The sequence below is a fragment of the Toxotes jaculatrix genome, chromosome 12 (assembly GCF_017976425.1).
Source record: "Toxotes jaculatrix isolate fToxJac2 chromosome 12, fToxJac2.pri, whole genome shotgun sequence".
In the NCBI taxonomy this organism is placed as follows: domain Eukaryota; kingdom Metazoa; phylum Chordata; class Actinopteri; family Toxotidae; genus Toxotes; species Toxotes jaculatrix.
In genome coordinates, this window is record NC_054405.1 from 16,328,848 (window position 1) to 16,351,278 (window position 22,431).

At 41.2% G+C, this 22,431-nt stretch overlaps 1 protein-coding gene across 7 annotated transcripts in view; it reads right to left on the minus strand.

Annotated features, from left to right (window-relative positions):
• Positions 1 to 22,431, minus strand: part of rapgef6 (Rap guanine nucleotide exchange factor (GEF) 6) — a 131,327-nt gene that overhangs the window by 17,966 nt on the left and 90,930 nt on the right. For 5 of the 7 annotated variants that reach the window (XM_041051237.1, XM_041051238.1, XM_041051240.1 and 2 more), the window contains 10 exons: positions 21,749 to 21,907; positions 20,661 to 20,813; positions 19,336 to 19,500; positions 18,225 to 18,332; positions 17,554 to 17,757; positions 14,254 to 14,362; positions 13,874 to 14,117; positions 8,828 to 8,985; positions 6,666 to 6,680; positions 3,636 to 3,876 (listed from right to left, as the gene is read on the minus strand). In XM_041051237.1, coding sequence (XP_040907171.1) covers positions 3,636 to 3,876; positions 6,666 to 6,680; positions 8,828 to 8,985; positions 13,874 to 14,117; positions 14,254 to 14,362; positions 17,554 to 17,757; positions 18,225 to 18,332; positions 19,336 to 19,500; positions 20,661 to 20,813; positions 21,749 to 21,907 — 1,556 coding nt within the window. The remainder of the gene's footprint in view (positions 1 to 3,635; positions 3,877 to 6,665; positions 6,681 to 8,827; positions 8,986 to 13,873; positions 14,118 to 14,253; positions 14,363 to 17,553; positions 17,758 to 18,224; positions 18,333 to 19,335; positions 19,501 to 20,660; positions 20,814 to 21,748; positions 21,908 to 22,431) is intronic. The other 2 variants (XM_041051239.1, XM_041051235.1) reach the window with 1 other exon arrangement.

Consider the following 22,431-nt stretch of genomic DNA (forward strand, 5'->3'; position numbering starts at 1 on the left):
TCATGTGTTTGACTGCTGCTGAGTCAAACACGACAGCCACAATGTAATGCAATAAAGTCATTTGGAAACTGTATTTGTGCTACTTCCTACGAAGCTGTTCATTTGTAAAATTATCTAGCTACCCAATTTATAAAACCTAAGGAGTGTATAATATTAGAGAAACCCCTTGAGTAAAAGAAATCCTGCAATAAAAAACAACAAAAAGACAAGTGTAATGTTTAATTTATGTCTAAATCTTTGAGTTTAAAGAAATAGAGGGAGGATTAAATGATGGTAATTACAAAGAGTAAATGATATGCAGGATGTAAAGTACTCTGAGTTATTGATATAATTTCAGTGATGGTAAAAAGTGTATTTTTAGAGCTGGAAAACTACAGAAGGTACTAGATCTGCAGTGTCCTCAGATGCTTTAATATAGACTACAGAGGCAGACAAGTGGGTGGACAGATCCAGTTTTTCAGCCAGCTGTAACTTGCACAAAAAAAAAAACCCAGATAAATCTCCTGAATGTTCCCCTCATTCACATTTCATTTTAAATGGGCACATTTTGTGTCCCCAACTTAAGATTAGTTTGAGGAAAGGGAAGAATACTCTGATGGTATTGATAGATTACAGGCATATCTTAGATTGGTGTAGAGAAGGAGAGAGACAGAGCGAAAGAGGATGGAGAGCCTGTCTGCAAAAGAGAGGTAAGAATGATGACAGGTACATGAATGAGAGGGGGAAAAAAGGGCCATTTCTCTTTAGGTCTGATCTCCAACAGTTTTCCGGGAGAGGTTCCAGCAGCAGACCATCTCTTTTGCCTCATTATGTGCTTCTATGTTTATAAATCTAACCCCCCCCCCCCCCCCCCCCCCATCCTCCACTCTAATGGAGCTGTAATGTTGTGTTCTTGGAATTCAGCACCTCTGAGAACTATAGACCTAGATCCCTCAGGGGCAAAGTGTTGGCATGGATGTGACTCTAAATTGCCCTTTGTTACTCTGCCAGAAGAAGTGAGGAGAAGAACAGCTATCAAGACACGATGTAAAGATGTGAAGTGAGCAGAATTTATATTTCACATTCAGAAAAAAGTGACATTTTTGAGCGCTCATAAGCAGAACTGAAGGCTTAAAGGGCCGTATCTATATATGTAGAATTAAGACATTTTGGGACTTTCCAAGAACCTGTAGGTGGTGAAGAAATAAAGAAAGTGGGAAATAAAAAAGACAACACTTCTGCAAACAGGACAGGAGAGTGGAGGAGACAGTGGGAGAGAAGATGAGAAGAGAGGTGGGCTGAAGAGATGAGACAAGAGGAGAAGAAACTGATGAAAGGAAAAGAGGAGACAAGAAAAAAGGAGTCCAGATGAGACGAGATAAGATGGGAAGAGGAGGAGAGGAGAGGAGAGGAGAGGAGAGGAGAGGATATTAATGACGGACAAAGTGGTGCTAAGTAGATCTGGGTGAGGCAAAGTCACTGGAACCAAGCCATTTTAAATAGCCAGCGGTGGTTTGTTGCTGTGCATATGTGTGTGTGTGCTGAGCTTAGGATCCCTTAGGTGCATGTATATGTGTTTTGGCAGCGTGAGGAAGGCTTGCTATTGGCTTGACCTGTCCCCTGTTAGACCCTCTGTCAGTCATCAGACGCATGGGGGGAGGGAGAGACGGACAGGGTGAGATACATGGAGAGCAGCACAGCAAAGATATGTTTGCCTCCTGCTCCTGATAAATACAACTACTGCAAACTGCGCCGAATACATACTACATGCACGTCCTGCTGACACTGCACAATGTATATGTATGTATGTAAAAATATGGCCAGCATGACAGTGGATTCTAAGTGTGTAAGTAAAGTCACCAAGATAAACAGTTCTTAATGGCAAATACTTTTTGTTATAAATAATAACTGTCATAGGATATATATAAAGAAAAGAGGAAAGTCCAGACATATGCATTAGAGAGTGGAGCTATCTACGTTGCGTCTTCATAGCTCTACAGTTAAACCAACCATTTTCCTATCCATATCTCACAGTATGGCAGATTTTTTTCCCTCTGCAGCTCAGCCATCCATCAAAAACAGAGGGAAGGTGTTACCGCAAGTGTCTTCTGAGTGACTGAGTGTGTGTCTGACTGTGTACACATTGAAGACTTCCTTAGTAAAAAAAATTATGTGTTTAGATGTAGAAGTACACAAAATCCATGAATACCAATATGAATGGTTGCCTAAACACAGTATATGCATGTCTTTGTGTGTATGCAGTGGATGCGTGACCGTCCATATCTGTATCTGTGTGCGCATGTGAGTGTGTGTATGAATTATTCCAGACGTGCCATGCTGTCTGCTGAGGCCTCCGCCCCTGACAGAGGATGAAATATTTATGCTAACCTAGTTGGGAGGGGACTGATGAGGGACCACAGGAGGCAAGGGAAGAGGGAGAAAACTGAAAAACTGATGCAGAAGTCGTTTTAAAGCAGACTTCATGGCTGCTGTCCAATTATCTTTCATGTCCTACTAACTTTCATCTTAAAAGGGAATGTGTCTGGCATCCAGAGGACAGTGTGATGTGCAACAAACTGGGAGGAATCTAAAAAAAAAAAAAATTATACACATCATCTAAGCAGCTAAGTGTCCACCTAAGTGATGCTTAAACAGCCGCTGCAGTTTGACCCTCTGGGATTTTAACATGTCATTGTGGCGCGTCAACAGCATCACATACAGTTTACTGTGGACTATAAACTGTTGTTTTTGGTTTTTAATGGGACAAACTGCAATTTGTGTTCGTCTCAGAGTAGCAACTACTAAAAATGTTTCCTGGGGCTTTTAAGGGGTAGCACCACTTGATTTATCATTACACTGAACTGGGACAGTGGTTCTGAATTCTGCTCCTCAGGACCTGGAGCCCTGCTGAGCCATTTACTCAGGGAATGATTTACAGCTCTGCAAAGCTAAAATAAGTGAATTAACTACTTTACAGATTAGTAGCCTGTAACCCCAGGAACAGGATTGAGAACCACTGCACAAAGAGGGTTTAATCAATATACTGTACATGCACTGCACACGATCAACTCTCTGGCAGAGCTAAATTCAAAACTCGTACAGTGTGAAGTCTGGAGCTGCTGTGTTAGCAGTGATTTGGGTTAGATGTAGTCTGGGATGAAATTCATGCACAGTACACGGCTAGAAATCTATAAACAACTCAAGAATCTATAAGTAGTTGTGCAAAATACTGAGCACTGTGTGGCCTTCTGTAATTTGAACCAACCCCAAATAATTTGAAAAAGGAATAGAAATCTCCCATGTCTCAGCACTATGGGTCATTCAAACCTTCAACACAACACAGGTCTATATATTAATGCTCAAACACTTGCTTTCTGTTCAAGATTCCCACTGTGGATCGTATGTATGTATCCATGCCTTTTTTCCATGACCAGCATGCTTCCCTGACCGTGATGTTGCTTCCTGGTTTAAGTATTCTTGCTTGTTGCCTTGTGTACTTCAGTTGCGCAAAGACAGAAACACGGCTACTGATAACCACTCTCTAAGACAAAGGCATGTACATCCTAAAATACATTCTGATAAACTTTAAAGTCAACCATTTGTTTTATGTCCTCAGAATCACATTTTCCAAAAATATTGACCTAAGTGCTTCTTACCTGCCGTTGAGCTGGATGCGATCAGCCAGTTTGGAGAGCTGGTCGGGCAGGCGACGCTGTTTTATGACTCCCTCAGGGCTAACTGATACCTCACACAGGGAGTAGGTCTCGGGTGCCGCGAGGAGACCGAACTCATTGACGGTGTGGGTGACCACATCCTTGGCAGTAGTGTCCTTACTGATAATGATGTAGCAGCTCTGCTGGTCGGCCTTGAACACCCGAATCACCTGGTCCGGGATGTCTGTGAGTGGAAGAGAAGTCTTGTTAAAGTCAGTTTTCAGATGTACTTGCATGATGATGCCACACATGGCTGTAAGCATTTTTGTCTTCCAACTACAGCTTCTCTCTACATGCTTAGATTTAGTTCAATAACACTATTTATCCATTTTGTATTAGGGGCTGTGCATGAAATGTACATCAAAGGTTAAATTAAAACTAATTTTCTTTATTTAATAATTAATCATTTAAAGTTACATCATTAAGTGAACAGTGTTATATAATATACCATTTAAAAGCTGTGAATGCAAAAATGAATAATTCATAAGAAAAACTGCATCATCTTGCACAATAAGTTTTGCTTTTTAGATGACACACAGTGTTACTTCCATACATACATACTGTATAATTGCTTATTTAAATTAAAACAAGAAAAGAATCAATAGCGAGAAGCCAAAATAAAAGCTTGAATGTTAGTGGTGACTCCTGGGGCAGCCGATGCTGTAGCAGATACGACTCACACAGTGCAACGTGTGTTAAATAATGGAAAAGTTCCCCCTGAGTGAAATATTGCATTAAAGATCCCTGTGTTTGAGTAAGGAAGAGGGTACAGCCCATTAGCCACAGGCAGCCAAAGAGCTTCAAAACAATGAGTTATGAACACTGCACAGTGACAAGTGGAGAGGGAGCCCGACAGACCAGATGAAACTGTCATACAGCAGCAATGTGTGTGTGTGTGTGTGTGTTCTATGTGGTTTGGTTCAATCATGAACACAGAAAATGGAGATCACGAACAAAAGGTGGCATCTGGAAAAAAAAAGATGTGCTTGAGGTTGCACACACCTACACACACACACACACACGCACATGCTCTAGCTTCCTCATGTTTGTCAAGCAGAAAAAGGGTTAAGTGTGCTCAGACACAAAGCCATTACCTTCACCCTTATTAACATGGATCTCTGATCTGCCTGTGTGTGTGTGTGTGCGTTAAGATGACAATAACTGGGGCACCTTTATTGTCATCATTACAGCAGCAGCACAATAAACAGAAACAAATTGCTGAAGGCAAAGCCAATAACAATAAGGTTAGAGTGAATGCTGACAATCAATCACCTCTGTTTGTTTAAAGAGCTGCATCTGTAAAATGTGTGTCGGTGTGTGTATACAGGATTCAGGGAGGTCACATATCTTTAATTTGATAAGATGTACGAATGAAAGAAGTGAGGAGTTTTAGGGGGAAGTAGCATCAGTCTCGTTGTGAATGTACACATTTAGCTGTTGCTCTCAGTTTCTTCTGGGATGCAAGTTAAATTAGCATAAGCAAATTCTTGACAGGAATGTATCTGGTTTTTTTTTAGGATTTTTTTTTTACCAAATGTTCTTTCTCACTTCTGTAACTTTGCACATTTACTTAAAGGAAGTACATTATATACCTTGATTGGATATTTATAGTCTTTCATCAACTTACTGCAAACGTTGACTTTTACTCATTTTTGTTTTTCTTTTTTGTGGGTCCTGGTTTCTAGAATGTGCACATATTGATGTTTTGATGTTGGCAGCCTTTTGATGAATGATCTCTTTATGGACTGTGGAATGTGAGCTTATTGATTTAAAACACATGACATATGAATTTAATGTGGCAGTCAAATGATTACTGAAGGTGACATCCACAGAAACACTGAAATACAAAGACTGCACCAGAGTTTTAAGTGTGCAGCTTTCGTTCCTTCTTTTCTGTATTGCTGCAGTAGCAAAGCTCCTCTTTGTTTATGTGCAGCGGGGTGGTGAGGGTAGGCTGAGTGGAAGCTAAATGCTTTGTGTCTCATTAGCTGTGATTTGTGATTAGAGTGTGGGAAGCTCTTGGCTAAATAGCTGGCTATCATATCCGGGGGGTTGGGGGGGCTAATCATGTTTAATCCTCTGGGCGAGCTGCAACCTGACCTGCACACAGGAGGATGATCGCTGCCCACCCAGCCAAATATCCAATCAATTATTATCTTTAATAAGGTATCACTCATTTTCATCAACACCAGAGGATTTATTTCTGGACTGAAGCCAAAGAGGATTTCTACACAAGGAAAAAAAAGAAGAGTCTTGGGTTTTTGCAAACACAGCACTAAGAGAGGCTACACGCTGCCCACAAGCCCCAGTCTCCTCCGTCTCCTCCTTTCCACTGTTTGCCAAAGCTTTTTCCAAGTCACTCCATCATACAGTCGGAAGACATAAATCACAAGTGAAAGCATCCAGAGCAGGGGAGGGCAGGGCATGCCGGCTTGAGGTTCTCAGAGAAAAGTGTCATAGAGTAGCTGGGGGTTAAACACCAGGACACCAGTAAATAAACAGAAAAAGGAAAATCCAAGACTCTATTTCACACTCTAATATCTGTCTTCATGTATGTTCATTCTTCAACACCTGGCCTAAGACTTCTGTAAGCCTGAAAGCAGGACTATGTACCTTTTTGGGGAAAAAAAACATCTTCTGCTTACAAATGAAAGATTACTTCTGCCTTTTAAGATAACAAATTTCAAAGCCAATTTGAAGGCCAAATAAAATGTCCTTACTTTCATACTCATATAGTATGTTCTCTAAAGGACAAATATACTAGTGGAAGAAGTATAAACACACTACAAGGCCAAAACCCAGAGCTTGAAGGATGCAGGTCATGGACGCAGAGATGCAAAATGGACTGAGGTTAAAAAAAAAAAAAAAAAAAAAAAAAACTCATGAAGAAAAAAGACATGTTGGAGGGAACATTTGGGAGGAATATTTACTGAAGCACAATCAAACAGTGGCACCAAAGGTATTTATACTTACAGTACAATCCCAGGGCTTGGCAAGCAGAGAGGAGAAAGAGAAAACACAGTGAATATGAGAGTGAGAGAGAGTGTGGGAGGCGTACAAAGAGACATAGTGGTCGGAAACATGATGATAGAAGAGAAAAAAAAGGAGGGAAGACCAGTGGAGTTTCTAGTGTAGCCTTAATCTGTTCATGGGAAACCAGAGGGGAGTGTGACTCATCATGTCGACACCAGAACATCTGTTTAAAATCACAGCAAGTGAGACGCAATAGGAGAGAGAGACAAGGACTGGAGAGATGGTAGAGAGGCAAAAACAAAGAACACACTGAGGATCTGAGAGTGTGGCTTTACACAGAGCCACACATATGAGGAGACACAAAAACATGCTGCTACTTCGCAAACATTAGACAACGCATAAACAGCAGCCACCAAAAAAAAAACAAAACACTTCTATTCTGCTGCTGATTAAAACCTCCAACACTCTCGCTTGCTGGTCTTTGATTTATTCTAACATATTCTTTTCTCTCTGTTCTATGTTTATCTTTATTTGGTATGAACACATATTCTTTCATTTGCTACAGTGAAGGACTTTATAACTTTAGTTTTAAAAGCTGTATAGAAATTAAGTTTTCATTTCTCATTTTTAATAATCCTATCTAATAAAGTGAGACTAGATCAGTAATACTTTTATAAAATCTAATACAATCTCATAAAAGATTTAACCCAAAAAGCAACCAAAATGGCACTTTAAAATAATCCAAAAGCTGCCAGAAAAAAGACAGAACTAAGACCTATTCTTCATGAGACTGACACGTCAAGTGTTTAAAATGCTAACATACATTGTCAGCTATGTTGTTCATGTTCCCTAGTGTGGAAAGTGGAAAGATCATATTGATGCATTTGAACTCCCTCTGATCTGCTAATGTAATTACAGGTAGGACTTTGGAAATATTACAAGCCCTGTAGAGCACCTGGAAAAAAGGGGTTTTGTTTGAGCAGGCTGTTATATCCTCTACGATTAAATCTAATTGGAGCCAAGAATACTGAAGGAAACTTGATATAATGGTGGGTGATTAATGAAGCCTGGTTGGTGCGCGTGTGTGTTTGTCCTCTAGTACAACACAGCCACATGTGATATATAGGTCTACAAACTGGTGAGATGTGTGCGCCTGTTATGTGTGCTTGTGTGTGCGTCTCCCAGAGTGTGTGGAGCTCAATGACAAATGGGTGGTGAATAAATCAGAGCCATATTCACTCTCTCACTTGCTTTCACCTTTACACTTTCTCTTTTTTGTTCCCCCCTCACTCAGTCTTTTATTCCCATTAACTCACACACGCACACCCACATCAACACACACTCACACACACACACACACGGTCTGCTCCATGTTAGTTTAAATAATTATGGGCTCAGAAACCCATCTGACAGGAAAGGAATAAATAAGTCTCATAGTCCAGGAGGTTAATTCATGTCAGACAGACACAATTCTGCTCTGTGACACATCAAAAAGAAAGACCCCAGGGCATGTGTGTGTGTGTGTGTTTGTGTGAAAGCTGCGTACACCTATGCGGGAAACTTCCCGTTGCTTGCTTTGAGTGAGTGAATGTGTGTTCCTTTGTCAGCACAAGGGAACATATGTCTTTTCGAGGAGTTTGCCTCTATTTCAAGGAGAGAGAAAGATAAAAGAGGAGAGTTTGTGTTCGAGACAACCAACTGCACAATACACAACATTTCTCATATGGCTGCTTTATGTGATTATGCTAAAGGGTGACAGGTTGTCTGTACAGCCTCTCTCATAACTCACTGAGCACTGGAGTCCTTCATTCCACAAGTGGCTTTCAGTGAACTTCTTCAGGTGAGAAGTGCTGAACTGTTTGACACTTGAAATGCTCAGCGATGGCTGAGGCCATGAAGGTCACAAACAGCTCCCATTGGGTGTAATGAAAGCTTTGGTTCCCTTACACCTGAAGTACTTGCAATTGTTTATTAGACCATTATTAAGCAACCAACCATCCTTTAAGTTGACCATTAAATTTAGAACCTCCCTTTGGCCAGTTGGTGTGTTGTGGAAAATAATTATGAAACATTGCTTCAGGCTTGGTGACACTGGAAGAACAAGAAGAAGAAGCAGAGGTAGAAGAATTTTCCCCACCTCACAGAATCAGCATTTTTCTTACCTGCGGGGTTGGAGAAGTCGAGGACGCTGGTGGCCGGCTGCAGCAGGTCAGGGCTGCTGGATGACAGGTTGCCGGGGATGGGCATGATTGCCACGCTGTGACGACACTGCTTGGTACCCACAATGCTGTCATCCTGAGACTGACCCATGCCGCCATCACTAGAAAGGAAAGCGGGGACAGTAGGGAGATGGGCGACGAGGAGAAGGTTGGAGTGGGGGAAGAAGGGATGGTATTAAAAGAAAAAGGGTGTGATATTATGAGAGAGAGAAAAAGAGAGATAAACAGGGACATTAGATCTTCTCCATCAAAGACAAACCTCAAGTTCTAAGATGAACTTTCAAGCTTTTATTTTGCAGCAGTAGACATTTTTCAAAAAGTGCCTGAATGTTATTTTCCCCCTTGTTTTATGAGTTTTAAGCACAGGTATTAGAATGCGTGTATTTCCCTTCATCTTGAGAGCATATTAGAATCACAGCTCATAACACCATAGAAAAAAATATCAGGAGATTTAATCGAAATGTCTACTCCTGCAGAATGGCAACACAATATATCAATATCACTATGTTGCTCTTTTAATATGCAGCAGTGACACAGCTGAAATTCAGCCATGGGGCGGTTTCATGAATGGCAAGAACTGATAAGGAGCATTCACAGATAAAGACACACAAGTTCACCACACACACACACAAGTACACAACACGAGACAATGAGACTGGTATACACAAGCTCACAGAAACACTGCAAACAGAGGAGCACATATGAAAAGAAACATAACTCATAAGTCATGAGTATTTTTGCTCATTCAGATGTTTTCCTGTGACCTTGCAGGTGTTTTTATTTGTCCATTTGTATTTGTGTCCCTGCTTTTAGCATCTGAATACATCTGTGTGTTAGCATTTAGCCCTCCTGTTCTCGTGTGTGTGTGTCCAGCTGTATTATAAGGCTAAGCTGGACTTGAGAGACAGAAGCCTTTCCACCTGGCTCCCCAGTCCTGTTCAGGGAAATGCAAACATCAACCTTTACATTAATGGCCTCATTAGAATGCCTGAATCTGCACAGAAATGACAGCTCTTTTGAGACAAACCCATGGAGTGATTCTGAATAGCCCTGCCTCAAGTGATAAATGTGGGTGTCTGAAGGTTGGATAACACCTTCTGACATAGCTGTGATAGCTTTTCCAGAACTAAATCTAAGATTTTTAGGAGCTTACACAGCATCTAGAATTAACTTTAAATTTACAAATTTACAGTTGTTTAATTCAAAGTATTTCAGACTGAAAATTAACTATAGACACATAATAATAAGATAAAAGAGGAAAATGGTTGCAATATGATCTGAAATCAGCACTTGAATGCAGTGATTTATTGATGTTCAATACACGTTGCAGACATACAAATGAATAGTTAGATTTGGAGTCACAATCTGCAATGGAGTGTCTGAGATGGAGAGTTCATATCTCGTCCTGAATGCACACTAATTGTAGCTTCCCTCCAGGTGAATGTGTCTGTACAGTATGTACTGAACACGGTGCAGTAATGCAGGACTTCCTCTAACACAGCTGCGTGATCCTGTAGCAAAACCCTCTGTAATCTCTGAGTCACCAGTCAACAGGTTCTGCGCCGGCAAGATGGAAGAAATAGAGGAGAGAAAACGGTGGGGAAAAAAGATGGCAGGACGGCTAAAAAAAACAGACACGGTCAGATGACGAATAAAAGAAAAAAGGAAAGAAATCGGCTTATTAAATAACATGCAGGGTGGCGAAAAATGAAGGAAAGACAGACAAAGAAGATTTAGAAAGAGGATGATGGTTAAAATGAGCCTAATACAGATAGCATGGGGCTCAAATAAGACTAGGCTGACACTGTTAGCTCTTGACTCTGTCACAAGTCTAATAATATTCACGCTTGGAACAGTGGAGGTCCAGACAGAGACTCAATGATAGCCGGTCACAGTCCAAATGACTCCTGAATGAAATGGGTATGATCAAGTTTTTTAATATGTATTAGCTCACTGAAGACAATGCCGTTGAATGTGGCAAAGGTAAGATGTGCCACATTGGAAAACCATGAAAGTACACTGTCAGTTATTATGCATACCATAATGCCAGGTGTGCTGACAGTTCAACTTTGAGAGACTAAAACCATCTGTAGCTACAACACTCCTCTCTGCTATTTAACACGGTAATAAACTGAGGCCTCAGGATATTTTCTGCAACATCCCTGAAGAATATATTTGGCTAAATAACAGAACGTCTGAAGATGAATCCAGAAGTCCGGAAGGAAGTGGTGAACATAAATTTGAATGGAGAGTTTGAATGTGAAAATGAAAAGGAGGAACACCTTGAAATCCACAAGTTCAATCTAAATCTAGTCATGTTGCTGAAGGTCAGCTGTGCTGGTAAGTGTATGAGTGTGTGTGTGTGCTGCCTGCTGTGTTGTGCACATCTGCAGATGGACACTGAATCACATGTTTGAAGGATGGGGAGTTACACAAGAGGTCTTACCCAAACAGGCCCCTGAAGCAGCAGAGACAAACAGGAGAGAGACAACATTGAAAAGAAAAAGAAAGCGAAACAAAAAAAGCAGAAGCAGAGCTCTGCTGACGTGATTCAGCTCTCAGCAGTGCGACAATGCCCGTGTATGAAAGACAAGGCCTCTGTTTCTCGCACACACTTAAAACATCACAAACACACACAGAGGTTTGACAGAGTATAAAACAGACAAAGTTTGGACACACTGACACATCTGCTGAAATAAATAAGCAGACAAATGTCAGGAGCAAATTCACAGTGCCTGCAAAGATTTATATATAAGGAAACTGAAGGATCAGTGAGGAAATCCAAATCAAGTGTTTGATCTCATTCACAAAAAATACTAACTATAATAATAACCACCTCAGCAGGATTCTCACAGACCTTTTAAACAAAATTTTAAGAAAAAAACCGCCTTTAAGGTTGGAGAGCAGATTGAACACGCTTAGGTGAACTTATTGATTTTAATATAACTTAAAGAAAAGAAAGAAAAACAATAATATTGCCTTTAGAGCTGCAACTAACAATTATCGTCATAATTGATTAATCTTCAAGTTAAGTCGTGATTTGTGGTTGAACGCTGTGATAAACACTTAATAGCACAACAGTAATTGTGATATGCATCAAAGTTAGGAACATATAAGTATATAACAAATGGCAATATAAGATATGAGGTTGCTGTTTTATCATCATCTCACTAAATCACCTCGACTTCTGAGACAAACTGATTACAGGCTAAGACCTCTGTCTATTGCTTTCCAATCTGTGGAATGTAAATCACCTGGGTTAGTCGATATGGGATGTGTGTAAAGGTGGATGCACGGGCCTGGACATCTTAATTTTGCAGAGAAACGACTTGTTTATTGCCAGTGTGTCCTTGTCATATAAAATCCTAGTCTGAAGTGGAGCGCAATGTCAGCCAAGAACAGAAAGAAGTAGCAGCAGAGACGATCGGTTTGTGTGAGTATGCAAGCTGGGCAAAGGCATATGAATAGGATTTTAAATTGTTAAACAAGATTATTTTACTTAATTTAACTCGCAAAATCATGGACTGACTGGATTTTAAAAGTGAGCAAAAGCACTGAAAAAGTGGCCATTGTGAAAGAGAGACTGTACCATAGCAACGGTGGTCACAGGTTACATCCTTGTGAGAGCTAATGTGTGTCAGTGAATCCTATGTGTGTGTGTGTGTGTGTGTACTTCAAACTGTGCAGTGCCTTACATTCTGCTGTCCTGAGAACAGCCTGTACCTTTTGTACACACACACGTCCAGTGGACAACTTTACAACGCAGCCTCAGATTTTCATCCTACAACAGGCACTGATGAGTCTCGATTGACCCGAATCACGCGTCTCATCTCCAGTCCCTTTAATCAGCAATCAATTCCTTTGAATCAAAGAGTGGTTTCAATGGTGCCAACTAGCAAAATAAAAAGCAATGAAAGCCCTTGTTTGGTCGATAAATAGAACGCAGTGGAGAGCTTTTTGGAAGCTGTGCACTAAGTCAGCTCAATGGCCGTGTGATAGAGTATTGCGTTATGAGACAGAGCACAATCAGTTTTCATGCAAACTGTGTGACTTTGTGGACATAATCACCGCGGAGACGGTGCGATAGAGAAGTGAGGGGATGTGGATCCGCATGACAGTGCCTGTGCAAGTGTGTGTGTGAGTCTATGGCCCGCGAGTTAGCTCTGTAATTGACAGGGAGAGAACAGCAACTTCTCTCTGCAGCACTGACACAGTATGGAGTTTAATGAAATGAAATCAAGTCTGTATCAGTACGTTATGGGTGGAATACTGAATGTGAGCCTCCATCTGCACAATTGCTTTCAATTGCTCCAGATGCTGCAAGTACTATGGCTGGATGGACTTGCATACCGTTACCTATTACCGTGTGCCACCACTTTCCAAAAAAGTAGGTAAGCATTATAGTTGGGTGAAATTGCTCATGCAAACCATGAGAGAAGGCTGAGGTGCAATAAGCTGCTCACTTCAGTCGGAAAGCTGGCAGCTTAGATTTCTGCTCACGCCTCCAATATTTCCTGTCTGCAGATGGTCACAGCTTGCTACAATACCGATGCAGACACAGTAGACAGATCCAGTCAGAGAGGACTGTGGCCTGGCCCTCTTCATGGAAGAGCTCTCAGATTCACATTCGCAAAGTAAGGTGTAAATTCACAGGAACTCACATTAATCTTTTAAAGCCCTCCCATCAATCTCTGTGACATTCATTTCATGCCACGTTGTGCTTATGGTTCATTATCTGACCATATTTTAGGTCAACATCTAAAATTGTCTTCAAAATTCCATGGTGTGTATGGGCATGTAGTTTTAGCTGTGACTGAAACTACATGCCCACATGCCATATTGGATCGGTAAAATAGATTTAATGATATGTTGTTTTCCTTTACCATTTCATGTCTTATACTGCATACTTGCATGGACATAATAAAAAAAAACACATTGTAAAGCTGTCTGTAAAGATACAGGCAGAAGTGCTGACATAAATCCTCTTACCTGAATGGTTTGGGTGGCAGTATACTGAAGCGCGTCTTCTCTAGCATCTTCCTGATCTTGTTGCGTCCTCCTGATACAGTGTTGGCCTTCATTTTCCTGGTGGCCTTGTGGTCTGTAGGAAACTCCATGTCTCCAGGAAGGTCGGGGATAGAGAAACGATTGCCTTTTTTCTCCTGGATCTTGGGAATGTGAGGGCCGCCGTTCTTCTTCTCGTGCACAATCCTGCTAAGGAGCTCTTTGAAGACTAGGTTGACAGAGTAAGAGAGAGGATGATGAGGATTGGCAATCATCTCAAATGATTAACACTGATATGAACTGAAGTGGATTGTGGAGTGCTATGTGAATTAGTGTGTGAGTACAAATACTCTGACTTTACTCACCAAATATGTTTGTTTTGACTGTGAGAGAGAGATGTGTGTTGTTTCTCAGGATGTCAACAGCTTTGGAGAAGGAGATGTTCTCAAAGTTCTGACCATTGATCTCCATGATCTGAAATGAGGAAGATGTTAAGACAAAATTATAGCAGAGCTGAATCAAAACTGACTGAGGCACAGCGACCACACACCGGTAGACGGGGATTACAAAACACTTCACCTCATGGGAACAATAAAATTCTCCTGAAAACAACAAACACTTAGAGGAAGTATGCAGTGCAGTGTGGCTACTGACCAGCACATTTTGACCACTATTGTTTCACATCACCTGCTAGAGATGAATCTCTGGTTTGCACAAATCAACATTTTGCTGTATAAATAGGAAAACTGAGTAGGAACATGGATAAAGTTGTAGCTACAGACGGTTTTAGTTTCTCAAGTTTGAAGAAAGGTTGCCTCTGATCTGTTGCCTCTGTTCCAAAAGCCAAAAGTGTTGTGATGTTTGTGAACTTCAGGTGGTTGTTGTGCTAAAAAATAAAGCAGGTCATCTTCTCTCAAGTTCCTGCTCCAGAAAAGCGCTGAAAGGTGCTGCCAACACCATGGCTCACAGTGGGGATGCTATTAGGTGGTAGGGATTGGTATACATATTCCTACGGTAAAGAGCTTTGCAATTTTTGTCTCATCACACCAAACAATCTTCTCTCAGGCTCTCAGGGGTGCTTGATACAGGTGTTATTTGGTAAATCCCAGAAAATGAGGTGCTGAAGGATGACTGAAACGTGGAAAATATCTCCCCTCTCTACAAAGGGACTCTAGGTTCACCTCCCAGATCAAATCTCTTCTTGTTCTAAACCTTGCCCAATATCTTTCAGAATCTTCCTCTTCACAATGAAGAGGCCCTTAGTAGAGTTAACCAACTTAATCTCTGAGGTGTATGAGTTTTTTTTGGACTTCATAGCTTGGTTTTTGGTCACAGTAGAACCCAATAAAGGCAGGTGTGTGCCTTGCAAACATGCCACACAAAGAGACACCTCATGCTCAAGCTGGAGTTATTTCATAGGGTAAAAGCTTAATAAAATTGCAAAAATGTCTGAACGTGTTATACGTTCACTGCTGCATGCAGGTTAGAAGCCCAACATTCATCTGCAGATCTATGGGAAGGGTTTTTTTTATGTATTCACACGCGCATTCACTTTAGCCAAACTGTCACATCCCAAGCTAAGAATAAAACTGCTGACTTTGTGACCACAGGACTGATTAGATAAGATCAGACTTTACAACCTAAAATCAGCCAAAGTAGTTATATGTCTACACTTCTCTTGTGAAGTGTAGACATATACACTTCACAAGAGAAGTGTAGACATATAACTACAGTTCTCTTGTGAAGATGAATCAGCTCTAGACATCTAACATGAGAATGCAACTGTCTGGATGTGTAAGCTCTGTTATGTACAACATTACATACTATGAGTCATGTGTACATAATTTTCCACCTGTGTTCAGTAATTTAGTTGAAACAAGTCTAAACATCTGAGAAGTGTTTGGATGCAGAATCCCTACGGTTCTCATTCATTCAAACTCAGAGATGCTAGGATAGTGATGTAGCAATACTCTGAATCCTGAGTCAGGTACAACTGACAGCCACATTGGCCTGTAATAACAATATAGATATATAGATAACAATATAGATAATATTGATCACTCCTTTCACAAGCTTCACAGGCTGAAACATACTGCAGAAATGCTTTTCTCTCTAAACAAAAAATAACTAGAGCACTATATTGCTCATTGTTTACACAGGTACTGTAACTGTATCAATGCAGCCAGCATTTTTTAATCTTCTTTTTATTAGGGATACAAAAATGGTTACAGAATTAAAATTATTTTCCACTGTTGTTTTGACAGGATTTATTCTACCTATCAATGATAAACGCAGTGAGTTCCACCTGTGGAAGTCTGCCTTGACATGGGTGAGCAAGGCAAATTAGCAGAACAGAGAGAGGGTAAAGTACGGGTCACACTGATCCCTGGATATTTAAACACTGATGAGTGGAGTTCAAAAGGATTATCAGACTGTTTAAGGAACAAAGCCAATGAATTTATAGCATAGCATTCACTTTTAATGAACATTCACTATATAACCTGAAAATGAGCCAAATCTCTTCAGCATGTACAAGACTGACAAAATGCTAGCCAGTGGATCTGATAAACAAAGAAGCAGGTCATCCACATAAAGTGACAATTTCAGTTTGACAAGGCCATGGGAAATGGTGGAAAAGAGGAAAAGATCTTAAAGCTATTGACAGAAGTTCAATGGCCAAGGTGAAAAGTAAAGGGGATAGAGGACACCCTTGCTTAGTACCACAAGACAGTGTAAAATCCAGCACATTATTCTGTTCCCACAACCAAATTTATAAAGCAATGTAAAAAGATAAAACCATTCAACAGCTCTGGAGAATGCCTTCTTAGCAACAAGCAAAATAACAGCTTCAAGGGTGAGCCGACGCCCTTTGATGAAACCATTCTGTTCCTCCAACGTTTTGATATCCATATTCAGCAAAACAGAGGTCTATAAGAGGCATAAGGTGCGTGGTCCTTATCCTTCATCAAGAGAAAGGATAGGGATGCCTGAGTTAAGGTTGGGGCAACGAACCATGTTCAAGGGACCCGTTGTACACCAAGAAGAGGAGCTGGTTTATTAATAAATTCCCAAAAAAGCTCGACAGGGAATCTGTCTGGGCCATGTGCTTTATTGCTTTGCATAGTTTTAATAGTGAAAGCTTCACGATTCTGAGGGAAGGAAGTCAAAGATTCAGGTTCATAAAGGGAAGATGGTTTGGTTGCACCGATGGTTGCTGAGTCAGAAATAAGCATGCCGGTGGAATCCTTAATTGGAGGGATCAATCCAGAGGTAGCCTGTCGTTTCAGTTGATAGCCTAATAGTCTGCTCGACTTGTCGCCATATTCATAATAATTAACGCAAGAGTGTAGTAGAAGGCTTTCCGAGTCCATTATTGTAATAAGGTCAAACTCTGCCTGCAAATCGAGCCGCCGCTTCAGCAAGCTCAGAGTTTGACTGATTGTATTTTGTTGGTCTGTATATAGTAGCAGATATGCTTTGAGTTACTGACATAGTAATGAAGAAGAGACAGGATCAATTTTGTTGATAGCAATAAAGTTAGCAATTGAGGATGAGAAAAAGCCTCCAGTCACTGCCATTCTTTAAAAAAACACAGACAGCGCTGTATCATATCATATCTTGCCATACTGTTTTACAACACGTGATGTTGCATTATGTCTTCTCACCTGATCTCCCCGTTTGAGTCCGGCCTCTGCAGCCTTGCTCCCTTCCTCCACCGACTCCACAAAGATACCGAATCCTCTCTCGCTGCCGCCCTGCACGCTGAAGTAGAGCGGTGACTCCCTGGATGCCTTCTGCAGAGTGATCTGTCTCCACTTTGCCTTGGCTGCACATGCTATGTTCAGCAGCCGCAAATGGCCCTTCATTTTCTGACGAGGAAGGAAAATGGGAAAATGATGATTCTGAGCAGTAGTGCATTTTGCTTCCAAAGGTGTGCAATGTAGTTTGGGATGTAAAAACAACTAGCAAAAGTTATCATGTGGAAAATGCTTAAAGCTGATTTGAAAGCTGTTTTGTTTTTGTATGAGAACACATAGGATAACAAAATAATAGTTTGATCTAAGCCACTATTCTGACAAGACATCAAGTGTAGGAATGTTTTGGAGATTCTTGCTCTTTTAAGTCATTTTAATAGAGTAATACAATTTTATCTGAAGTAGAGGTGAGAGGTTTTGCTACGGTTACAATGAATCTTTCTAGAAAATATACAGTGTTCTAGTGCATAATGTACCGAGTGAACAAAGCTAAGTAAAAAGTGACAACATAAAAGATAAACTCAATTACAGCTCAAATGGACTGAAGTAAAAACTAAGCATAGGTTGATATCAGAACTTACTGTTGCTTCTAGATGTTTCTCAAAGTCCTCCAGAAAGCGTGTCATAGCTGTGTCACCTTCAAAGTCATTGAAGTGGTTGTTGACCCACAGCAACACTATTCTTGTAACCTGTTTGACACAATGACACAAAACTTACACTTACATTCACACAGTTCCTGTAACAATTTATTTTCACTCTCCAATTTTTCAAAGACAATGCATTATTCAAATATGACCTGCTTTGAGGAGAAACTTGTTCAGAGCGCTTGAGGAATGTTTGTACAGTAGGTGTTGATGATTAAAGCAAAGTGCACATTCAGAAACAATCATGCCTGCAAGTTTACACTGGTGGTAACATTGTTCTAACCTCTGCAAAAGGTCAGATCGGCAACCGATACATCAACACAGAGCATCAATCAATATCCACTTCCCACTCTGTCTTTGGTTTTTCACGCCCTCTCTTTTCCTCTCTTTCCATATTTTGTTATTTTCTCCCTGCTAGTCCTGTACAGGATTAGATCCTGTTTAATGGAGCTGAAGATTATAAGTCTGAATGACAACCACATAAAGACCATCGACAGTACAAGACTAATCTTGGGTTAAAGCAGTTATGGACAATGGGAGTGTCAGGCATGAACAAATCGCAGCTGGGCTCAAGGACAGCTGAGCTGGCTGAACTTGTATCGATCGGCTTGTGAGCGGCACCACACATGAATTTTTATAAACAAGCATGAATACAAAACATTAGGAGTGCTGATAGGCGCATAAGGAGAGTCATTTAAAACTGCACACATAAAATAGTACAGAATGGATGAGTATGTACAGTCTTAGCTTCATATGCATACTCAGTTTTTCTACCCTGTTCGCTCACATAGAAACACCTTAACATTAACATCCCAGCCAACTGAACCACTTGACCTTTGATGTCCACTCTCACCCCAGCACACACAAACTAGAGTACAGACACACATACAAATCTTGCTGATCCACACACACACAAAAACTTTCCAAACTTTTTCTTCATTTCCTATGAAGTATGGAGGACTGGCCAAACTACAAGAGTTTAAAACTGAACTGAACAAAGACAGCAACACAAACTCACACCCACACAAACAGACACACACAAACTCACAGTGTCCCGTAGGCTGTCCACCTGGAACCACTCCAGCAGTTTCTTGCCGACCTCCATGGGACTTGACAGGAAGGTCCTGTAGGTCAGCAGGAAGTCTTCGATGTAGGTGGGGTCCACCACCGATGGTTCCTCCACCAGGTGCATGATCAGGCGCTCCGGAGTTCCCTAGGGTGAAAAATAAACACACATAAGGATGCAAAGAGAAAAACATACGGTGCACACTCATACATGCTCATACATGTAAGACAGCTGAAATGACACAAGGGCAAATATAATCTATACAGACACACAGACACACACAGGCATTCAAAGCAAACACAAACACAACCTCACAGACACACACACACACTGAGGTAAATAGCAGGCACAAGAGTACATGCGCACACCAAGTTGAATAAATTATGTCGACATTAATAATAAAAGTGACAAGGACATAAACTATAAAGATGCAGCTATTGAACTAAAGTGTCACTCATCCATCAATAAAATAAAGACACACATGTACACACAAACACACACACACACAAACACACATGTTTTACAAGAGCGCACTCAAGCTTTTGTTGCTGCAGAGGTATCGCTGCTGTGGATTTGCATGGGACTACATTCTGGATTTCATTCTGGATGTCCAGCAGAATTTTAATTCTGCCAATAGTATTCTGCCAGATAAAAAATGTCCAAGACACTCTACTCTCCTGTTTTGAGCAAGTTTCTTGATGTGACCAGAGTAGAGGTCTTTGGGGGAAACGATTCATCTGACAGGGAACAGAAACTAGAAAGACATCCACTTTTGTCTGACACAAAAAGAACAAAGCCAAAAACAGAAGCGGAAATGCTAGCACTTGTGAATTGACTCATCTCCGCTGAATGTGTTTTGGAGCCAACAGCCCTCCTTGGAGTGGCGGCCTAAAGAATCATTCAGGCCCATTATCCAATCAATACCTGGCTGCCTCGGGAGGCTCGGGAAAAGGATCAAAAGGCCTTGGAATGCACTGCAATGTAGTGTACAAGAAAATGCTCTGGCAAACACTAATAGTGCTAACGGTGCCTCTCAACGATCAACTAAGAACAGAACAGCTGCATTGATGTTTTTGCAAGATACTGTGTATGAGGGCATGGTCGATTCATAATGAGGTGGTAAATCAAACCATTTCAGTGTATGTAGCACATAATAATGAAAAAACGGTGATGACCTGATTTTCTGATTTACGTCTGAACTCCATCCAGCATCCCCTCACATTTCGTAGGACCAAAACGCTTTCTTGAACACTAATTGAACTCCAGTTCCTTAAAATCTAACAACACAACACTTTAAAATCACTGACCTTGATGACAATGTGTCCCTTTCTGGTCCCGCTGCGGTCAAGCTCGCGGTGCTCCTTCACCATCACAATCTCCCCCTCTTCCTCCACCTTGTGCGTGTTCTTCTCCACATGGTTGAGGATGCGCCAGTAGTCCTCCTGGGCGATGCAGACGAACTGGTCGAGGATGACATGGGGACAGCGGGTGAACTTGTAGTAGAGCATAACGCTGCTCTGCACCACAGTTGGGTACTCACACAACAGCACAGAAGAAACATGATGGTCGGCAGAGAGAGGCATGGGAGGGAACGACGGATGAAGGAAGGTCCAACAACTCTATTTCTCACACTAACCAAACTTGATTAAAAGCCAATAAGGCTCAGCATAGGTACCTATGGTGGTCCAAAATCCTCTCAGCTAGTCATTTTGCAGAGGCATCCTTTTAATAAAATTGAACACCGCAGTTAAAATTTCCGTTAAATCACACTGAAGAGAAAGTGCCAAGACATGACTCTTCACTACCCCACAGCACTGTCACTTGATGTGCTTCCCTTAACTAAATCATCAGTTTCTGCATTTGCCTCACAAAGCTCTACCTCTGCAACTTCCTGTATGTCTGAAGACAGGAAATGATGTGTACATTGGAGGAACTGGGCAGTGTGGACAGTTACCACAAGTACATGCTTGGCTTTCTTTACCTCTATGAATTCATTAACCTCTATTCTTTAGTCAAAAGAAGACAGCACAAGACTTTACTTTGCGATTCTTGCAAGTTTTGAATAATAAGGTTAAGTAGGGCAAGGCTCAAAAGAAAACACACATCCTTCTTGTAATTATCAAGGCATAACTGTGGAAATGTCAGACTATTTTTGCTCACAAAAATAAATTCAGCATTGTTTCCAACTGCACCATGATACACGCTGGAGTCGACCAAATGATGTTTGTTTTCAAGGGAAATGTGTGAGCCATGGAATGCCATAAGTCTTTTTTTATACAACAACAGGTTGTCTCGGTCCTTTTATAGCCTCATACTGAGGCTGTAAATGCACAGTATCTTCTACGCAGTTCAACAATCAATGAGTGCTTTCTTTTTTGAGCCTTTTTTTCTTTACCTGACAGTCGTCCCCCTTGGTGCGAACCTCTCCGTTCATGTACTGTTTGTCCAGTGAGGGTGAGATCCCGAAGCTGTTGCCCATACAAAGACTCTCCGCTCTCCCGTCTGGGTGGCTGATTTCAACTGCCCCATTCAGGATAACATACCAGAGGTCCAGCTGCAGACAGGTGCACAGAGACAACATCATCAAAATAATCAAACATACAGTCTCAAACATTTTTGGTCTGCAGAGATTCTACTACCAATATCAATGCTCTCTTCTGTATCTTGTTATTGCCTTTTGTACATTGCACATCCAGGTGTATTTGAAACTACTCTTATGTATTAACAGGGCAGCAGACGCAACTGAGGTTGGCACACAAGCAACAGCGCTAAATATATAATGGTTTCACTGTGGATTGACAAATAGTAGTAGTGCAGCTATCCAAGCAATAGACCTGTACAAGTGCACAAGAATGACTGTTAAAATGGCTATATTTTACCAGCTGACATTTAGCGTAGTGTGAGCATAATGTGCGTTGTGTGAGGTATGATGGTGGTGGTGAAGAGGTATTGTGTCTCTGGTGGTGGCTTTTGAAAAGGAGATGCTGGCAGGCATAATATAACAAGCCATTCATCCTGAGTGTGAACGGATGAATGGAGGGAGGGTGAACGAGCCCTGGGCTCCCTCCGCTACTATAA